General features: G+C 31.5%; 1 protein-coding gene across 3 annotated transcripts in view; it reads right to left on the bottom strand.

The window, feature by feature from the left end:
• Positions 1-8,121: 8,121 nt before the first annotated feature.
• Positions 8,122-19,373, bottom strand: part of LOC145296664 (orexin receptor type 2-like) — a 522,856-nt gene continuing 511,604 nt past the window's right edge. For all 3 annotated transcript variants that reach the window (XM_080142605.1, XM_080142603.1, XM_080142606.1), the window contains 3 exons: positions 18,803-18,944; positions 10,311-10,423; positions 8,122-9,064 (listed from right to left, as the gene is read on the bottom strand). In XM_080142605.1, coding sequence (XP_079998731.1) covers positions 8,901-9,064; positions 10,311-10,423; positions 18,803-18,944 — 419 coding nt within the window. In that variant the 3' untranslated portion in view covers positions 8,122-8,900. The remainder of the gene's footprint in view (positions 9,065-10,310; positions 10,424-18,802; positions 18,945-19,373) is intronic.

Raw genomic sequence — 19,373 nt, 5'->3', positions numbered from 1 at the left:
GCTTTCAAACAACAGAGAAAATCCAATAAAAATACACAATCAATAAGTTTTATTTATCATTGTTTGGTTCCATATATATATATATATATATATATATATATATATATATATATATATATATATATATATATATATATATTACATCACATTTACACAATTTAGACAATAATTGAAAAGAAATAAATATATAACTATGTGAAGATGTCAACTGTAAATTATGGTGAGAAAGTAAATAAAAAGACAATGTTGATATGTATAATACCTTAAAGAAACTACGAATAATATATATATATATATATATATATATATATATATATATATATATATATATATACTTTTGAGTTTCGTTGAAATAAAAAGAAAAAGATCTACAATCATGATTTTTATTATAACTCATTTTTTTAAATACAGGCGAATGTCTATATTTTATTTTTTCACAAGTGTCTTACACGTGTTTCGTTGCACATACAGCCGATGCTGTCACCACAAAACTCATCAGAGACAAACAGATAGTAAGGATAGCCACTGATGGATGAAATAAAAAACAAAAACGAAAAGAAAGCGCAAAACTAAAATAACAAAAATACTAAAAAATAATATCAGAAAATGTAAAATATTACTGGAGGCTCGTAGCTGGGAAACATATTCAAACCGCGTTACTTTGTTTTTTAAGTTTAATATTTAAATAGTTATTATTTATTTTTTGGAAATGTTATTTACTTAGTTATTTTTCATATAAACATATATATATATATATATATATATATATATATATGTGTGTGTGTGTGTGTGTGTGTGTGTGTGTGTGTACGGCACAATCACGTTGACACATCGGTTCTCGCCAGATCACCGACATTAAGCAACGACGAAACTCGCTAGGACCAGATGGATGATCATTTGAGAAAACTAGACGCTCTATGAACCGTGCCGAATCGTAGAAATTTCCAGGATGGTATCTGTGAGCGCGTTTAATTCACTGGTGGAGATGCACTCCCCTAATAAAATCACCTGGCGGGTAGACAACAAGGCGGCACACCACGTAACGGTGTACCGGCATCCTGCTACAAGATGCCTTCCCGAACCTGCATGTCAAGCACATGTTTAACCCAATGAATGGTGATATCTGAAGTGTGTTCGACACGAAATTACGCCTCCTGGATCACCTAAAACACTTTGCAGCTGGGGCTGGCTTAATCCTTATTAGCAAAATGTATACTTTGATCCGAGTTCTGCCAACGAACGAGATTATATATATATATATATATATATATATATATATATATATATATATATATATATATATATAATTTAAAGGAGATTAGAATAATAGTCTAAAGAGCTAAGTGTATTTTAATGTAATAGTGAAATTACTAGTTTAATTAAAATACAGGAAATGCTCGTTGTAATTTAGATATATAATAAGCTCGATAGTTAAATGTCCTAGAGCTAATTCAATATTAAGTAATGTGATTTATAATTTAAAAGTTTTAAAATTTTTAAAATTTAAAAATCAAAATTTAATTAAATTAAAAATCAGTTTCATAAGAAGGAACAACAACAAAGTCAATTATCTGTACGATCGTTTCGGAAATCCGTGCTTTTTATTTGTGGTATACATGAAGTCACGTAGAATAATTATACATAGTTTTTTTGGTAAGCACGGTCTCCTCATCAGCAAATTTAGGAGGATTTCTATTGAATTGAAAAGACACCAAAAATAAACCTAGCATTAAAAGTAAGGCAGATGAATCTGAAAAATTGAAGTAAAAGGTTTGGATATAAAATTTATAAGAAAATTAATAAGGAAATTGGTATAGGTTAGAGATAGAAATGAGTAGAAAAAATATATATATTTTTGAATTTACATAATAAATTTGATTTAAAAATATATATATATATAATTACCTTTTGGTTTTCATTTTTTTGAAATCAGGAACTGTATTTAAAGTAATCGACTGGTTTTCTAATATTCAAAATAAAAATAATATTAAATTTCTTTCTTTTGACATTGAATCATATTACCAATCTATATCACCTATCCTACTTAATAAATCTCTATTAATGGCACGAAAATTAACTAATATAACTCAAGACGAAACTAAACTAATACTTATAGCTAGACAGTCTTTAATAACATTTGATAATAAATATTGGACCAGGAAAAATACCCCTAACCACTTCAACATTTTAATGGGATCGACGGACTCGACTCAGGTCACTGATCTAGTTGGCCTTTTCCTTTTAAATGAAATACATTGTATACTCCATAAACAATTCAAACTTGAAGGAGGGCTATATAGAGATGATGCACTTTTCATAACGAATTCTACTAATAAAAATTATGAAAATGCAATTAAAGCTCTACATAAATTATTTAAAAATTATGGACTTAGTATAAAAATCGACCCTAATAAAAAAATTGTTAATTTCTTAGACATAACCTTAAATCTTGAAAATTCTACCTTTGAACCATACCATAAACCTAACCAATCACTTCTATATGTCCACAATCAATCAAACCACCCTAAATCAATATTAAAATCAATAGTTCCCAATATCGCTCTAAGAATTTCTAGACTGTCTTCTACTAAATCAATATTTACCAAAAATGAAAAATACTATAATGAAGCCCTTAAAAACTCTGGATATAATTCACAAATTAAATTCATAAATGAAAATGATAGAAACATAAACTGCATTAAAAATAAACCTATTAAGAGCGTAATAACATATAATATGGCAATGTCTTCCCGTATACGAGTTAAGAAAAATAACCAGGAGACAAAAAAAGATAAAACCAAACTACAAATATTAGATAATAATATAAATAAACAACAAACTAAAACCCGCAAACGTAAGAATAGACACAAGGAGATCCTATGGTTCAACCCCCCGTATTCCAAAAACCTAGAAACAAACATAGCTAGAGAATTTTTTAAAATATTAGATAAGAACTTTAAAGCCCCCCATAGATATAATAAGATTTTCAATAAGAACACAATTAAAGTCTCTTACTCTACTATGCCTAACCTTCATCAGAAAATAATTAGCTCTAATAATAATAAAATTAATAAACTACAAAATGCAACTATACAAAATACATCGGACTGTAACTGTAGAAGAAAAAATAAATGTCCCCTACAAGGCTCATGTAAAATTAAAAATGTTATCTATAGCTGCACAGTATCAAAAACTCCAAATATACAAGAACCTATCAACAGCCATAACTCAACTACCGAATTAAATAATAACACCAACTTAAATCAATCTACCGATCAATTATTAACCAACCCACCACATTATAATCCAACAATAGACCTAACGGAAAATAATCATAATAATCAAGAGGTAATATATATTGGTTCCACATCTGGCCCAATAAAACATAGAATTTCAACGCACAAACATTCTTTTAAAAATAACTCTCTATCAAACCAAACTACTCTATCCAACTATATTTGGCAACTAAAAAATAGCAATATTTCTTTCAACTTAAAATGGCAAATAATTGAGACTTGCAAATCATATAAACCAGGAGATAAATTTTGTACATTATGTACAAAAGAAACCGTAAAAATTTTAAAATATGAAGATATAAAAAGCACAACCAAACTAGTAAATTCAAGACACGAGCTTCTATCGTGTAATCATAAACGTTGGTTTAAATTTAATAAATATAAACCACCTTAAATCATTAAAAATTACTCATTAGTAAAAATAGATTTTTTTTTTTTTTTTTTTTTTTTTTAATAAATTAAGTTAAACCAATTACCGCCCTTAGACTCGTAAATCAAATAATAAATAAAGCCATGACAATTATCTCCCCTTAAAAACTTGAAAAAAAAAAAAAAAAAAAAAAAAAACTCTCTCTCTATAGATATTAACTGTAGCGTCTCTAAATCAAAATACGCTAACGGAAACAATTTACTGCACGAGCGTCGCCCTTTTAAAATTCATCATTCAATAAAATAAAAAGCTATAGCAAACATCTAAATGACTACTTTAAATACAGTTCCTGATTTCAAAAAAATGAAAACCAAAAGGTAATTATATATATATATATTTTTAAATCAAATTTATTATGTAAATTCAAAAATATATATATTTTTTCTACTCATTTCTATCTCTAACCTATACCAATTTCCTTATTAATTTTCTTATAAATTTTATATCCAAACCTTTTACTTCAATTTTTCAGATTCATCTGCCTTACTTTTAATGCTAGGTTTATTTTTGGTGTCTTTTCAATTCAATAGAAATCCTCCTAAATTTGCTGATGAGGAGACCGTGCTTACCAAAAAAACTATGTATAATTATTCTACGTGACTTCATGTATACCACAAATAAAAAGCACGGATTTCCGAAACGATCGTACAGATAATTGACTTTGTTGTTGTTCCTTCTTATGAAACTGATTTTTAATTTAATTAAATTTTGATTTTTAAATTTTAAAAATTTTAAAACTTTTAAATTATAAATCACATTACTTAATATATATATATATATATATATATATATATATATATATATATGTGTGTGTGTGTGTGTGTGTGTGTGTGTGAGTGTGTGTGTGTGTGTGTGTAATTGACGTCACTATTTTTTTGTCAGATTTGAATTGTGTTTGTAAGGAAAGAATAGATATGAGATTATTGGAGAGAACTATATAGGATTTAATATTTCAGTGTTATTTGTGATAGTTACATTGTTGTGAGGTGCGTTGTTTGCGGTGTTAGTCTTTTTGTTGTGAATATTAAAAGCTCTGTGTTTAGCATTGTAATAAATAAGATATCTTAAAGCTTTGTAAGTGTTCTGGATATAGGTTTCTTCATTGCGAAGTAATCGGGGCTGCAAACTCTAAAAAATCCAAGGACGCTGATCTTTCGTAAATCAGTATTGTAAACCTTGCAAACAAACGACTGAATTCGTTTAATCCGATATATATATATATATATACTTATATATATATATAAATATAATTTCCGCAATGACCTGTGGCACAGCGGTTAGAGTACTTGGCAAAATTCAGTTGTAAAAGTCACCTTCTTCCGAAGATTGAAGCTCTAATCCTCAATGTGGACGACTGAAAACAGAATTGCGAATTACTTAGAACTTCTATTCAGTCATGGCTGACGGAACAAGAGCATTCTATCCCCGCAATTCTGTTTGAAATTCGGTGCAGATTCCCGAGTTTTACAGAAAGATTTCCGAGTTCGACAAAACACGCCTAAAGAAGATTGGGGGGTACACCAACCGAAACGTTGTGAAAATGACGCTCAAGATGAAAACAATAGCCCAGAAAAATAATACAAGTAACACGAATGAAAAAACAAAAATTCATAAACCATTCCCAGGATCATAAGCTCTGTAGATAAGACTTCCGACATCAGTAGTAACGATTGATACTCTCGGGGTTGACGTGTCTGTTGCGTCTAGCTACACTGATGAGTTGTATATAATTTCTTCGTTTTCTTTTCCTATGCATTCTTACAATCTGTTTGTTATTTCACTTGTGTATTTCGTTATTCCATGTTCACACCATGTTTGATATCAATCTTATATTGCTTTCGTTTTCGCTTGCACCTTCGCCAGTCTGGTATGAGACACACTTCTCGGATCTGTATTGTCTGTTTTCCTTTAAGTATTCACTTGTTTTAAAAATATTTTTTACATTCTCTGGTGTGCCTCTAATTTCCACTATTTCATATATTTCTTGTCTATCTCTTTCAGTTTTTTTCTTCAAGTTTATTCTCTCTAAAACATTGCTTTCCTTGTCTTTTCTACATGTGCGTTTCGTATTCGGCACGTTTTCATTTACTATTTGTTATTTTCTGCCACCGTGAGGTTTATGTTTATTTATTTTTCTGTTCTTTATCTTTCTTCTTCTGCCGTCATACTAACGTCATCCAAAGAGAGAGACGGAGCTACAAATTTACTTACAGTCAGCTATTACCTGACAAAACGTCACACGACTCAATATTCACGAGGGTTTATTTTACCTCAATCATATAAAACAATACAACAACTATTTTCTTGTAAATTGTACAGAATACCCGATTCATATTAAAACATGTCCGCCATCAATAAATTTTCCTTTTTGTCTCGTTAATTCAAAGACATTTTAACTGTTATAAAATGTATAATAACAAGCAGATTCTGTTAATTAAAAAGATAAAACATAGTCAAATAATAATAATATGCCAAGTAAAAGGGAATAAAAATAATATCCCATCTTATTTATAAGAACGCCATCTTTGTAATCAACAGCAACTTATACTACTTAGAGTAAATCGTTAAACTAATAAATTCTTATGAATCACACTATAACATAACACCACATACTTTATAAACATCATATAAAGAAGAGTATAATAATAATAATAATAATAATAATAATAATAATAATAATAATAATAACAACAATAACAACAACAACAATGACCACTCTCTGACGAATAATCAACCAGCAATACAAGAAGATTCCAAGCCCAGTCTTAAAGTCAAACTGACACGTAAAGTGTTATCATTGCTGCATGGAGCCAATACGATAAATTATCAAGGACATATAATGAGAAATATTGCGTAAAAACCTTTATTGATTTTCCGCCATTTAAAATGGGTGACAATTTTATGAGTGGATTGAAACGTTGGGAAAGCCTCTTTTTACTGCTGTTCATCTCAAACCTAATTAGTGAAGTGTAGGGGCGGCTGTGATAGTGGTTAGGAGTAGAGAGTTGGGCAAAAGGATGTTTGTTCGCATTAGATTTAAATTTCTGCATATACCACATATCAATATATATATATATATATATATATATATATATATATATATATATATATATATATATATACCACATATCAACATATGATATATATGTATATACATATACCACATATCAATATATGATATATATATATATATATACCATATATCAACATATATATATATCAAATATCAATATATATATCACGTATCAATATATATATATATCACATATTAATATATATATAAATCACATATTAATATATATCACACATATCAATATATATCACACACACATACATACATATATATATATATATATATATATATATATATATATATATATATATATATATATATATATATATATATACCACATAGTAATATTCGTTCTCCCATACAGTAAGTTGTTACTTTCTTTTATTTTTTCTTGCATTCATCTTTTAGTTTGTCTTTAATTTTTCATTTCATTCATATATTAATTTCTGAATATATCACATATAAACACACACAAACACACACACATGCACACATATGTATATATATATATATATATATATATATATATATATATATATATATCCCATATCAATATACAGGGTGTTCGTAAAGTTACTATTCAGTCTTACAAGTTACTATACAGACACCCTACAGCTACACAAAAATAAATATTAACTATTAATACAAATATAATACAATAAGACAATAAGACTGTATAGTAACTTTACGGACACCCTGTATAATATATATATATATATATATATATATATATATATATCAATACATAGGTACCTTATATCAATATATATATAAATATATATATATATATATATATATAACTCACGTCAATATATATATCAATACCTATATACTTCCTATCAATATATATATCAATACATATATATCTTATAATATATATATAAACACATATATACCTCATATCAATATATACATCAATACGTATGTACTTCATATTAATATATATATAAATATATATCAATATAAACCTCATATCAATATGCATATACTCCATACCAATCAATATATATATATATATATATATATATATACTGATATATATATATATAATTATATATATATATATATATATATAATTACATATGTACCTCATATCAATATATATATGTGTATATATATCTCAATACCTATATACCTAATATCAATATATATATATATATATATATATATATATATATATATATATATATATATATATATATCAATACACCACCACACACATATATATATATATATATATATATATATATATATCAATATATGGTGATTCTCTTTATATAGACATAATTTAAATGGTTTGATATTCTCATTTCTTTCTTCCCTTTTTCCTTTTTTCGTTGATTTATTATTTCATTTTGTTCAAATTATACATTTGTTCTCCATTCAGTCATTCTTTTTACTTTCGTTTATTATTTTCTTTCATTTTTTGTTCCTTTTTTTCTTTCTTTCGTCCTTAAATGTCTTTAATGTTTTTTTCATTCATACAATTTTCTTTTATTTATTTTTTCTTTACTTATCATACATTTTTAAATAATTAATTACTTTATTTTTTTAAAAAAGATTTTGCCATAAATTCTTACTTTCTTTTTTCATTCTTCATTTCATTCATGCATTTTTCTTTAATACACTCATTCCTTCTATCTTTATAATTCTTTATTCTTTTTATTAATTCATTATTTTATTCATGCATTTTTCTTTAATTCATTTATTCCTTCTTTGTGTATTTTATTCATACATTTTACTTTAATTAATTATTTTTTCAATTCATCCTTAAATTCATTTATTCTTTATTTATTTCATTTACACATTTTTTTTTATTTATTCATTCATTCTTTTTGTCATTCTTTCTTTAACTTTTCATTCCCATCTTTATTGTACAGTTTATTCTTGTTGTCACATTTTCTTTATTCATTTTCATATTCTGTCTTTAATTCAGTCATTCGTTCATTCATCGTTGCATTTATTTATTGTTTATTTCTATCATTCTTACGTTTACTGTTTAATTTATTACATTTACAACCATGATTAAAAAAATAGTGTGTTTGATGTAGTTGTTAGTGGCGGACATGTTGTAAAGCGAGTCGACAAGAGAAGGTACCGTTCAGTCCTTCACAGAGGTTAGCGTAAATTGTTCAGTTTGGCAGTGGGTCCGACTGTAACTGAGATTGTAGCTCTCCCCCCATTTTGGGTTGCGGTGTATGGTCCCCCTTTTCAGGCGAGGCACGCAACACATGCAGACGGCTTTGAATTCTTTGCGGAATTTGGCTGTAAAGACAAAAAAGAAATTCATTAACAGATAGATAAAAACATTTCAGTGAAAAGTATTTACGAAAATAGTATCTGGAACAAAGTTACCGTAAAAGTAGATATCAATAAATGTTTTTCACAGAATAAAAGTCAAGCTATACATATATATATATATATATATATATATATATATATATATATATATATATAATGCATTGATGCAATGAAGATAACTTCAAATGTAGGAAGAAAAATTTCACAAATCCATTAAGAAAATGTACAATAATTATTATTAGATAAATTTACAACTGAGTTAACGTGAATGGATGGGTCACGCTCTAGTTAATCTATAACAACTATTTGGACTTATACCGACTTATACTAAAATAACTCGATGGAACACAATATGCCATTTACTGGAAGAAGGTGAGTGCACTTTGCATACTTACAAATAAAATACCCAAAAACGGTTAACTTAAATAATCTATGTGGCTAACAATAAAAAAAATAGAATGAACAACGTATATAGATACATATATAAACATCTAAAAAATATATATTGTACGATTTACGATAATAACACATGTTAATTTGGTCCCAATACACAATATCATAGAGTTTCATACAACATGCCAGGGACGCCATTTTCACGGCCACTGGAGTAAGTTTGAATGCCTAGTAGACACTGTCTCCGAGTATTTATCTGTACAGGGGTTTGCTAGAACAAGTTGGCATGAGCATACTTTTCCCTGACTAAATATTAAAAATCACATAGTATTCGCGACCATGGCTTCAAGTGACAGCACAAAGCTGGATCCTCCACTAGACTAGATAAATTGTTGTGCTGAAAATCAGTAAGATTAAGAGATCAAAAATAAAGACATACTATAACATATTAAAATGAAGAGAAGAAAATTATTTTCAACTTCTTTACTAGGTGTTTGAAAGATAAAGAACTTTAACAGAATATTCGAATATCTATGCATCGCGTGTAGAGATCAAAGAGCCGACTTACTAAAGGAGCTCTTTGATTTCTGAGAACTTCGACTGAAGTAAAGTTAAACAAAAAGATATACGGATACAAACAGAGGCTGAAGGGAGTCCGACGCAGGCGAGAAACTATAGGCTCCTTTTATTTGGATTTGAAACCGATAGTACCGATGTTTTTTTCTGATATTCACACACACAAACGTATAGTAACGGTTTTGATAATGATCCGTGTTGTTATATCTTAAGTGAAAAAGAAATTTCAAAGAACACTTACCACTCATAAAATTATAAATAATTGGATTGATGGCGCTATTGAAGTAACATAGCAAACGCGAAATCAGTGAGAAAATTGGGATGGCATTCATAGAATCGAGGACTTTTGAGTATCTGAAAACAGACGAAAAGAAAGGGTAAAGATTATATAGATAACACGTTGGTGACGTGTGTATGGATAACGGATTCAATATTTCTACATTTAAAAATGCTGTAGAATTGAAAACATAAAAAATAATTTTGGAAACCAATTCGAGGCTAAAAGATTTTTTTTTAATAAATTAAAAAAAGCAATATAAATCAAATATTTCGGCTGGTGTCAGACTTCCTCAGAGAGTTATAAACATTATTTATTTCTTTTTGTTTGCTTCATTGTCCAGCTTTAACAACGGACGTCTGCGAAAGCCGATCTCAGCTAAGGTAAAATGGAGACGGTCATTAATATCTAAATTTTGTGTAGGGAACACGTTACGCCGATCTCCGTCAAAGTAAAATGGAGACGGTTATTAATATCTACAGGGAACACGTTACGAGTCTGCAAGGAAGAAAAAAAAATCTATAACTCACCGAGGAAGACTGAAATTTTAGATCTATATTGTTTTATTTGTTGCAAAATCTTTAAGCATCGAATTTAGTTTAAAAAATGGTTTATATTTTCGATTCTACAATGCTTTTCAATGTAAAAATATTGGACCCTATCTGTCTGTCAATCTCTCTCTCTCTCTCTCTTTCTCTCTCTCCCTCTCTCTCTCTCGATATATATATATATATATATATATATATATATATTAAATAGAAAAGTTTATAACGAAAGCCTGGTTAAATCCGTCTTCGTTGGATTTATTTGTTTATTCGTTTTTAAAATAATCTGTGAAATGCATCATCATCATCATCATCATCATCATCATCATCATCATCATCATCATCATCATCATCATCATCATCATCAGTGTTGTAAACAAACTTGCCATTTATAAAAATTTCGAGCAGTTTACAATGCAAGCCTGGTAAAATCTGTCTTCATCGGATATATCTATCTATCTATCTATCTATCTATCTATCTATCTCTCTCTCTCTCTCTCTCTCTCTCTATATATATATATATATATATATATATATATATATATATATATAAACACACATGCACCTGACGATTATCTGGTGACTATATTAATCGTGTCTGATTGGCAACCTAAGGAATGTCACCCAGTCAGAGTATTATATATTATGTCAGCATGTATAAATGTCTATGAAATAGGTTACATTAAATTTTTATTTCCAAATTCACGATGTGCCTGTCCAGCATCTGGTGGCTAGTAGTGGTCTCACATCCGTGTCTGAAAGGATCCTTCGATACGATTTTGTGAGAAGGACAGACAAGAAAACCTGCGCCTGATACATGTACCGTACAAGCATTTATCATTGAGGTCATTTTGTACAGATATCTCTTCTTTACAAGTCCTGTGGCGATAGAGGCAACGTGTACAGACCTATAAAGTTTGAAGTATGTAGTCACAAATCCGCAGACAGGCGACTTAAAGCTTATCTTAAAATCGCTGTTAGTTTTGAGGGACAAGAAATAGTTTCTTTGGAGCTTTTTGCGACTGAGCAGCCCTGCTCACCCAGATCATGGTAGACGTCTAGAAAAAGTGACCTAAAAATCTTCTGTTCAAATTTTCAGCTGGTCAGTTATCTAAGGCTGACGGTTGTTAATTTCTGCAGGGCAAGCAAAAGAAAAAATGTGATTTATTCTAAAAAGAAAACTAAATTGAATATTGCTACCTGGAACGTAAAAACACTTCTTGATACGAAAGAATCGGTAAGTAAGAAGGAGTTGGTTTTGCTATCAGGACAAAAATCACATCACCTTGTGATCGAATTATGTTACTAAGGGTATCTCAGTATATGCTCCTACTTTTGATAGTAGGCAGGATGTGACGTGATCGACCTGGGGGAGCGGTTTGCCCTCATTGGGGAGCCGGGTATGCTAAGATAGTTTTAATCGATCCCGGGCAATAGCAGATATCCCGAAGACTTAAAGTAATGGATATAAAAATATATTTTATTTCATTGTCAAAATAGATATTGTTTGGAAGTTAGAGAGATATATTTTGCATTTAAAACTGATGAGAGGGAACTTAGAACAATAACATAACACTATCTGGCCTTGACGAACTCAGAGCCAGATGTCGGACTAACAGGTGATGACCTTAGGGGGTCATGAGAATTTAATATATCTGTAAATCGCAGATGGCAAAATTGGTGATATGATGGCCGAATTGCACACCGCAGGATTTGGGTTTCCTCAATTTCGTGGCGTGATCTGATTGGCTGGGGAAACTTCCACTCCGGCCACACACACTCATATTAATGCTGGTGTCGCGCGAAATTAGTCAGTTTCCGAAGGAGTTTCGAAGCAGTTTCCTCCACCCGCATGACGCTGTCTGTGAAGAGAGATTGGGACTTTTGAAAACTTACTAAGAACTGAACGATATTTGTAAAAACATTGTACATAAGATCGTGAATTAATTCTTGTAGAATAGAATTTAACGTGTCTTTTTTTCTTTCTGCCTGCGGCTTCGATATTCGCTTTCAGCATACATGATTCAATGTAACGACCCTCTGAGAAGAAGCAGACGATCTGAGCCAAAGTTTCCAGACAAAAGGGGTCCTAGCCAACTCCATCAGAAAATGTGTTACAGGATATCCAAGTGGGGGTTTATCAAAATCTAGGGAATCGTATCAAAGCGATACCAAAAGTAGATAAGATTCTGTTGCTTGGAGACTTTAATACACCAGCTGGAAGTGATCACAACACCTGGGCTGTCTTAGGAAAATATAGCCTTGGAAGGGCAAATTACAGTTGTGTACTGAACACAATCTTGCAGTATGTAACAGCTTGTACCAACAAAAACCCATTCACAAGATAACTTCGATACACCCTAGATCAGCATATAGTCATATTCTTGATTATGTCATCATGCGCAAGCGTAATCTTCAGGATATGTGCCCTATAAGAGTTGCGCGGTGTGCATACTGTGACACTGATCACAAACTTGTTCGTCCTAAACTTAAGTTTTGTATAAGGAAAAAAGGTCAGAGCCAATGGAGTAAAAGTGCCTAAACGCATCGATGTCTCCAAGTTACAAAATAAGGAAGCATGTGAAACTCTTAGGATCCCATTTATTATTATCTCATTTGACGGAATATGATGTGACCGTCTAGAGGAGCGATATCGCTCCCGTTTTGGGAGATTAAGATCCCCTAAAACCCCGAGTAAGGCCGGGCAGTTATGCTGAAACTGTCTGTTAAACGTTGATCGAATCCCGGACAGCGGCGGTGACCTATCAAAAGGTATGAGTTTGATGTGTTTTGTAAAAACAGATATTTTATTGCTGGGAGAAAAGACAGGATGATGTGGAACAAGATCATGCACTTGTTGGCCCGAGGAACACCTGCTCAGACGTTTTGGAGGCGTGGGAGTTGAAATTGAGTTTTGATCCCAGATACACAAACTATCGCAGGCCTGGCGGGGGTGCACACACGCAAAAGAGTTGTGAATTCCCCGTTTGACGTGTTGGATTCTGGTTGGTCTGGCGGATTGCCCAGACCAACCCTTTTACCTTAGTACTTAAGCAAATTCCCAAGCCGATTTTTGCAGATTAAGCCAGACCTCCGGGGAGAGAAAACCTAACCAAGAGATATCACCCCTATCCGCCCGTCGTCAACATCGCCATCGTAGAGAACGAAGAATAAGATTTTGGAGAATCTTGATGTTTCTGGTGTAATCAAACTGAACGATGTACATATGTAAAAACTTGTAATTTTCGTGAAATTAAATTTTTCGTAGTTAGAACTCCCGAGTCTGTTTTTCGTTCTGGCGTGCATGCGAAGCTAATTGATTTTCAGCTGAATCGACATGAGGCCTGATCGTTGAGAATTCATGTGAAGTCTTCTCGGAGGAAGTTAGACGATCAACAGTCAGACCAGTTCAGCGGTAGTCAAAAGTCATCTGCCGACCTGAGTGAGAGGACCACAGAACTTTGGAACGATTCAAGTCACAAGTAAGTAGCAAAGGAGCTGAAATACTTGACTTTAAGAAAACCAAACATTGATTTGATGAACATGATTCTACAATTACCAATTTTTTGGAAGAAAAGAAAAAGGCGCACGAGATATATTTGTGCTGTAATTTGTATTTGTGCTAAAATAACTACAGAAAAAGTGTATAAAGAAGCAGAATTAAAAGTAGAGCGCGAGATACGCAGAATGAAAAACAAGTGGTGGGACAAATTATCCGCGTTCACAGGAAACATGAGTTGGAACAATTACATTGAGAGCATTGCCAGGACCACTGCGAAGAAGGTAAGTTCTCTCTACCGTGCTAGAAAGCTACTAACGCCCGAAAGTATCCTGTATCTCTATAAAGCCACCATTCGCCCATGTATGGAGTATTGTTTTTATATTTGGACTGGAACATCTGCTACTAGTCCCTCGCTCCTAGACAAGGTTCAAAAGACAGTCGTCAACCTGATAGGTTCTGAACTTTCATGTGAGCTTTAGCCTCTGTCCCATCGATAAAATGTTGCATCCCTCTTTAACGACAAACTGCAAGCACTTGTACCCCTTCGGCGTAAATGCCCCCGACAAACCCGACAAGCAGCTAAATCCCACCCCTTCACAGTAGAGATCCCTAGATGTAAGAGAACCTTCTACTCCAGTAGTTTCTTCCCCAGAACTGCTAGAATTTGGAATTCCCTTTCGGGTCCCTGCTTCCCCAACTTTACTGACATACAGAAGTTCAACTGTAACGTGAACCGACATCTTGCTGCTCATCTCCCTACATATCATCCCTGTAGATTATGCCCCTGATAGTAGCCCCCTACATCAAAGTGGCAATGTGCCTTGTTTGGGGTGAAAATGTAATAAAAAAGTATGTATTACAAAATCAGACAAGCTTTAGGACTGCATCTTCCAACATTGGTACCTGTGAAATTCAAAGATGGTTCTGCCCTTTTCAACAATGTTGAGGGGGATCATGGAACAATGAACAGAACATTTTCGAGATCTTTTTGATAATCCGTCTGAAGTAAATGATATAGTTATTGATAACTTCCCTTAAAAGGAGGTCGTTGATGAGATAATGACTGATGCCAGCATTAATGAGATCAAAAGAACATTAACAGATGTTAATAATGGGAAAGCACCAGGACTTTTGGAGCTAATAACGTTATCAACGCAGTCCAAGCCCTCATCCGTGCTGTTTGGAATTACAATGCTATCCATCAAGGTTGGATTAATGCAATATTGATCCCAATTTATAAAAGAAAAGGGGTCAAAATCTGAGTGTGGTGATTGTAGAGGCATTAGTTTGCTTGAAGCAATGGGAAACGTTTTAACAAAGATGTTAAATCGTTTACTGAAATGGATTTGTTCCTCTATGACCCCAGAGAATCAATGTGGTTTTAAATCTGTCCGCAGCACAATGGACATGATATTCTCTGCGCGTTGAAAAGGGTGTGAAACAAGGTGATATACTTGCTCCTACATCGTTTTCATATATTTCGATGTGATGCTGATGCTTTGGCTCGAAGTTACGGTTTCGCACATCAAGTAAACTTTTTAACCTTAGACGTCTCAACGCAAAGTCGAAAACTTTTCAGAACCTTGTTCTTAAACTTTTATGTGCAGATGATGGAGACCTTATTCCATGTTCAGAAGTAGATACGCAGATGATTATGGATAAGTTATCAGAGGCTTGTAAAGATTTTGGACTTACCATCGCTAAGCTAAGTGTTTACCAAAGCTAAGTGTTTACGAAGCATGTGTTATCACTACGCTACTTGGACAACATGTGGAAAGTTTTTTGGAAAGATTTCACCAAAGTTGTATTCGGAGAATACTTAATATTAACTGGAGGACTCTAACGATGACACTAGTTCTTGAACGATCAAATAGTACTAGTATAGAAATCAAAATTATTCAAAATCAGATGCGCTGGACATTTGGTTAGGATGGAAGACAAAAGACTTCCTAAACAACTGTTTTATGGCGAGATAGATTGGAGTAAAAGTCTACAACATAAACCAAGAAAAAAGTTTTACAGATTCTCTGAAAAACAGCTTGAAAATACTTGAGATGGAGGTACATAACTGGTGAGCCCAAGCGAAAGATCGGTCACTGTAAAGACGGACCATCAGAGAAAATTGTAAGAGTTTTGAAGAGCAGCGTGTAGATCTTTCTGTCTTAAAACGTGTTTTAAGAAAGCAGGACGAAAATATAATGTCAGAAATTACAACAAGAACTGAAATGCACTGTATGTGGCAGATATCTTTTTATCAAAATCTTGTTTTGTAAACCATCTGAAATCACACAATCAAAGACAGAAATAACAGTCTCATGAGGAGGCTTTTACAGCAGATCCGGCAACGCTAAGTTGTCATATTTGTGGTCTAATCTTCAAAACTAAAAGTGGGCTTACACGACATTCGAAGATTCACAATATTATCATGAGATAGAAGGAAAGATTTTATGTCACATATGTGTACCTTTATGTAGGAATAAAGCTGGGTTCAAAAGTCACCTACGTGCACACAATTGCCCAACACTTAACTTGAGAGAGTGTAAACTTCTGTCAAGAAGTAGCATATATATATATATATATATATATATATATATATTTTTTTTCCAAATAATTTATAAAACTCTTTTTGAGTTAACCACGAATAATTATCATCAAATTACAAAAGGAAATAATAACATTTAAAAAAATCTTAATTACCTCCCTTTAAAAGGTACATATAAGAGTGAATGACGCTTCGTCGCCTGATGTGCTGTAAAAGCCTCCTCAAACAAAATAAATGGCATATTCTTGAATTACAAACTGTTTAGAGACTTTGTCTTTTTTTCCTGCATTTCAAAATATGTGCAAATAATTTCACATTTTACCGAGATATTTGAAAATGTATTTATTTTATTGCTTTTGTTTTGGCCACGCACTAATAGTTTTCAGACATCGTTTTTTATTTTGTATATTTGAAGGAGGCGAAGATTGAAGAAGAATATAGAGACGTGTTGTCAAACTGCTATCCAGCACGAAGCGCACGCACAGGCACAATGCACAACACTTTCATTTTGAGACATACGATTATTGCCCCTTATTTTTAGCAGTTTCATCTTTCAGCCGATAGGTGACGATATCTACTTCCTTTTCTTTTCTCTCTCTCTCTCTATTACACCTGGGACGCTAATCTGAACGGACAAGTTAAAGACACTCCTCTTGACTTTCTTTTAAGCATGCCTTGTACTCGTTGCCGTAATAAATTCAAACCTTTTGTAAATTACGCAATTAGTGAGCGTTGTTTCTTAATTTGTTGTTCATCTATAAATATTACTTCTCCAACGTGATAGCCAACATTCAATTCCACTACACTTCGACTTCCTCAATTACAAAACATGTGCAAATAATTTCACATTTTACCAATTTTATAGATTTATCTTATTGCTTTTGTTTAGTTTTGGCCACGAACTAATAGTTTTCAGGCATTGTTTTTTTATTGTGCATATTTGAAGGAGGCGAAAACTGAAGAAGGAATATCGTTCTAAAGAGAATGCTGGATCATATGATTGAAAATAAAATTTCAATAAAATTGTGAAATATCGTTATTTGTATATGTATCGTTATTTGTATATATATATTGTTATTTGTATATATATCGTTATTTCGTTATTTGTATATGTATCGTTATTTGTATATGTATCGTTATTTGTATATATATATCGTTATTTGTATATATATCGTTATTTGTATATGTATCGTTATTTGTATATATATCGTTATTTATATATGTATCGTTATTTGTATATGTATCGTTATTTGTATATGTATCGTTATTTGTATGTGTCGTTATTTGTATATATATCGTTATTTGTATATGTATCGTTATTTGTATATATATAGTTATTTGTATATATATCGTTATTTGTATATCTATCGTTATTTGTATATGAATTGTTATTTGTATATGTATCGTTATTTGTATATATATCGTTATTTATATATGTATCGTTATTTGTATATATATCGTTATTTATATATGTATCGTTATTTGTATATGTATCGTTATTTGTATGTGTATTGTTATTTGTATATTTTATATCGTTATTTATATATGTATCGTTATTTGTATATGTATCGTTATTTGTATGTGCATTGTTATTTGTATATATATCGTTATTTATATATGTATCGTTATTTGTATATCTATCGTTATTTGTATATGTCCTTAAAATAATTTAAATCGTCAAAATAGATATGTACACATTGGTATTTCACAGTAATGACACTACCAATAAAAATGACTATTCATCTTATAAATATAGCAATCTTTGTCCTATCATAATTGTAACCGGTGACATTGTAATTCACGGAAGAGTAGAGCATGGAAGAAAAAAATAATTAAAAAGGAACGAAGGAAACGTTTTAAGTCTTACCTGATAATATTCAATATGTGAACTGGCAAGTTGCAGATACCAAATACAACGACGACGGTAATTAGCATTTTGGCAGCTTTTCTTCTGGTTTGCAATTGGATTTCAGCATTTGGGGTACGACTATCCAACATTGTGCGATGTCCTACGAACAGACGCAAAAAAAAACAAACCAATCTTTAATAAAACATAACTCGATATTTCTAAGATAAGCCATTTTTGCAATTGCATTTTGTGCATATTTTGAACTGTGGTCCCTGTGGCACAATAAGTAAGAAAGCGAGAGAGAGAGAGAGAGAGAGAGCGAAAGAGAGAGAGAGAGAGAGAGAGAAAGAGAGAGAGAGAGAGAGAGAGAGATTATACATGGAAGGGGACAGATCCCAGTACTTAGGGGAACGACGTAAATAGGATAAATAGGAAACAATAATTATCAGAAGGAAAAGGCTAGAATCGAATCCAGTATTCAAAAGTTAAAAGTGAATAGATATTTCAATTTCAAGAATTTAGTGAATTGTCCATTGCGTTTAGAAATAAATAAATAATGATACAACTAAAGGTCAGAGCTAGAACAATA

This window comes from Euprymna scolopes, chromosome 17 (assembly GCF_053919585.1).
Source record: "Euprymna scolopes isolate OS-2025 chromosome 17, ASM5391958v1, whole genome shotgun sequence".
NCBI lineage: Eukaryota > Metazoa > Mollusca > Cephalopoda > Sepiida > Sepiolidae > Euprymna > Euprymna scolopes.
Note: the sequence above shows the minus strand (reverse complement) of the source record. Positions and strands in the feature narration are given on the sequence as shown.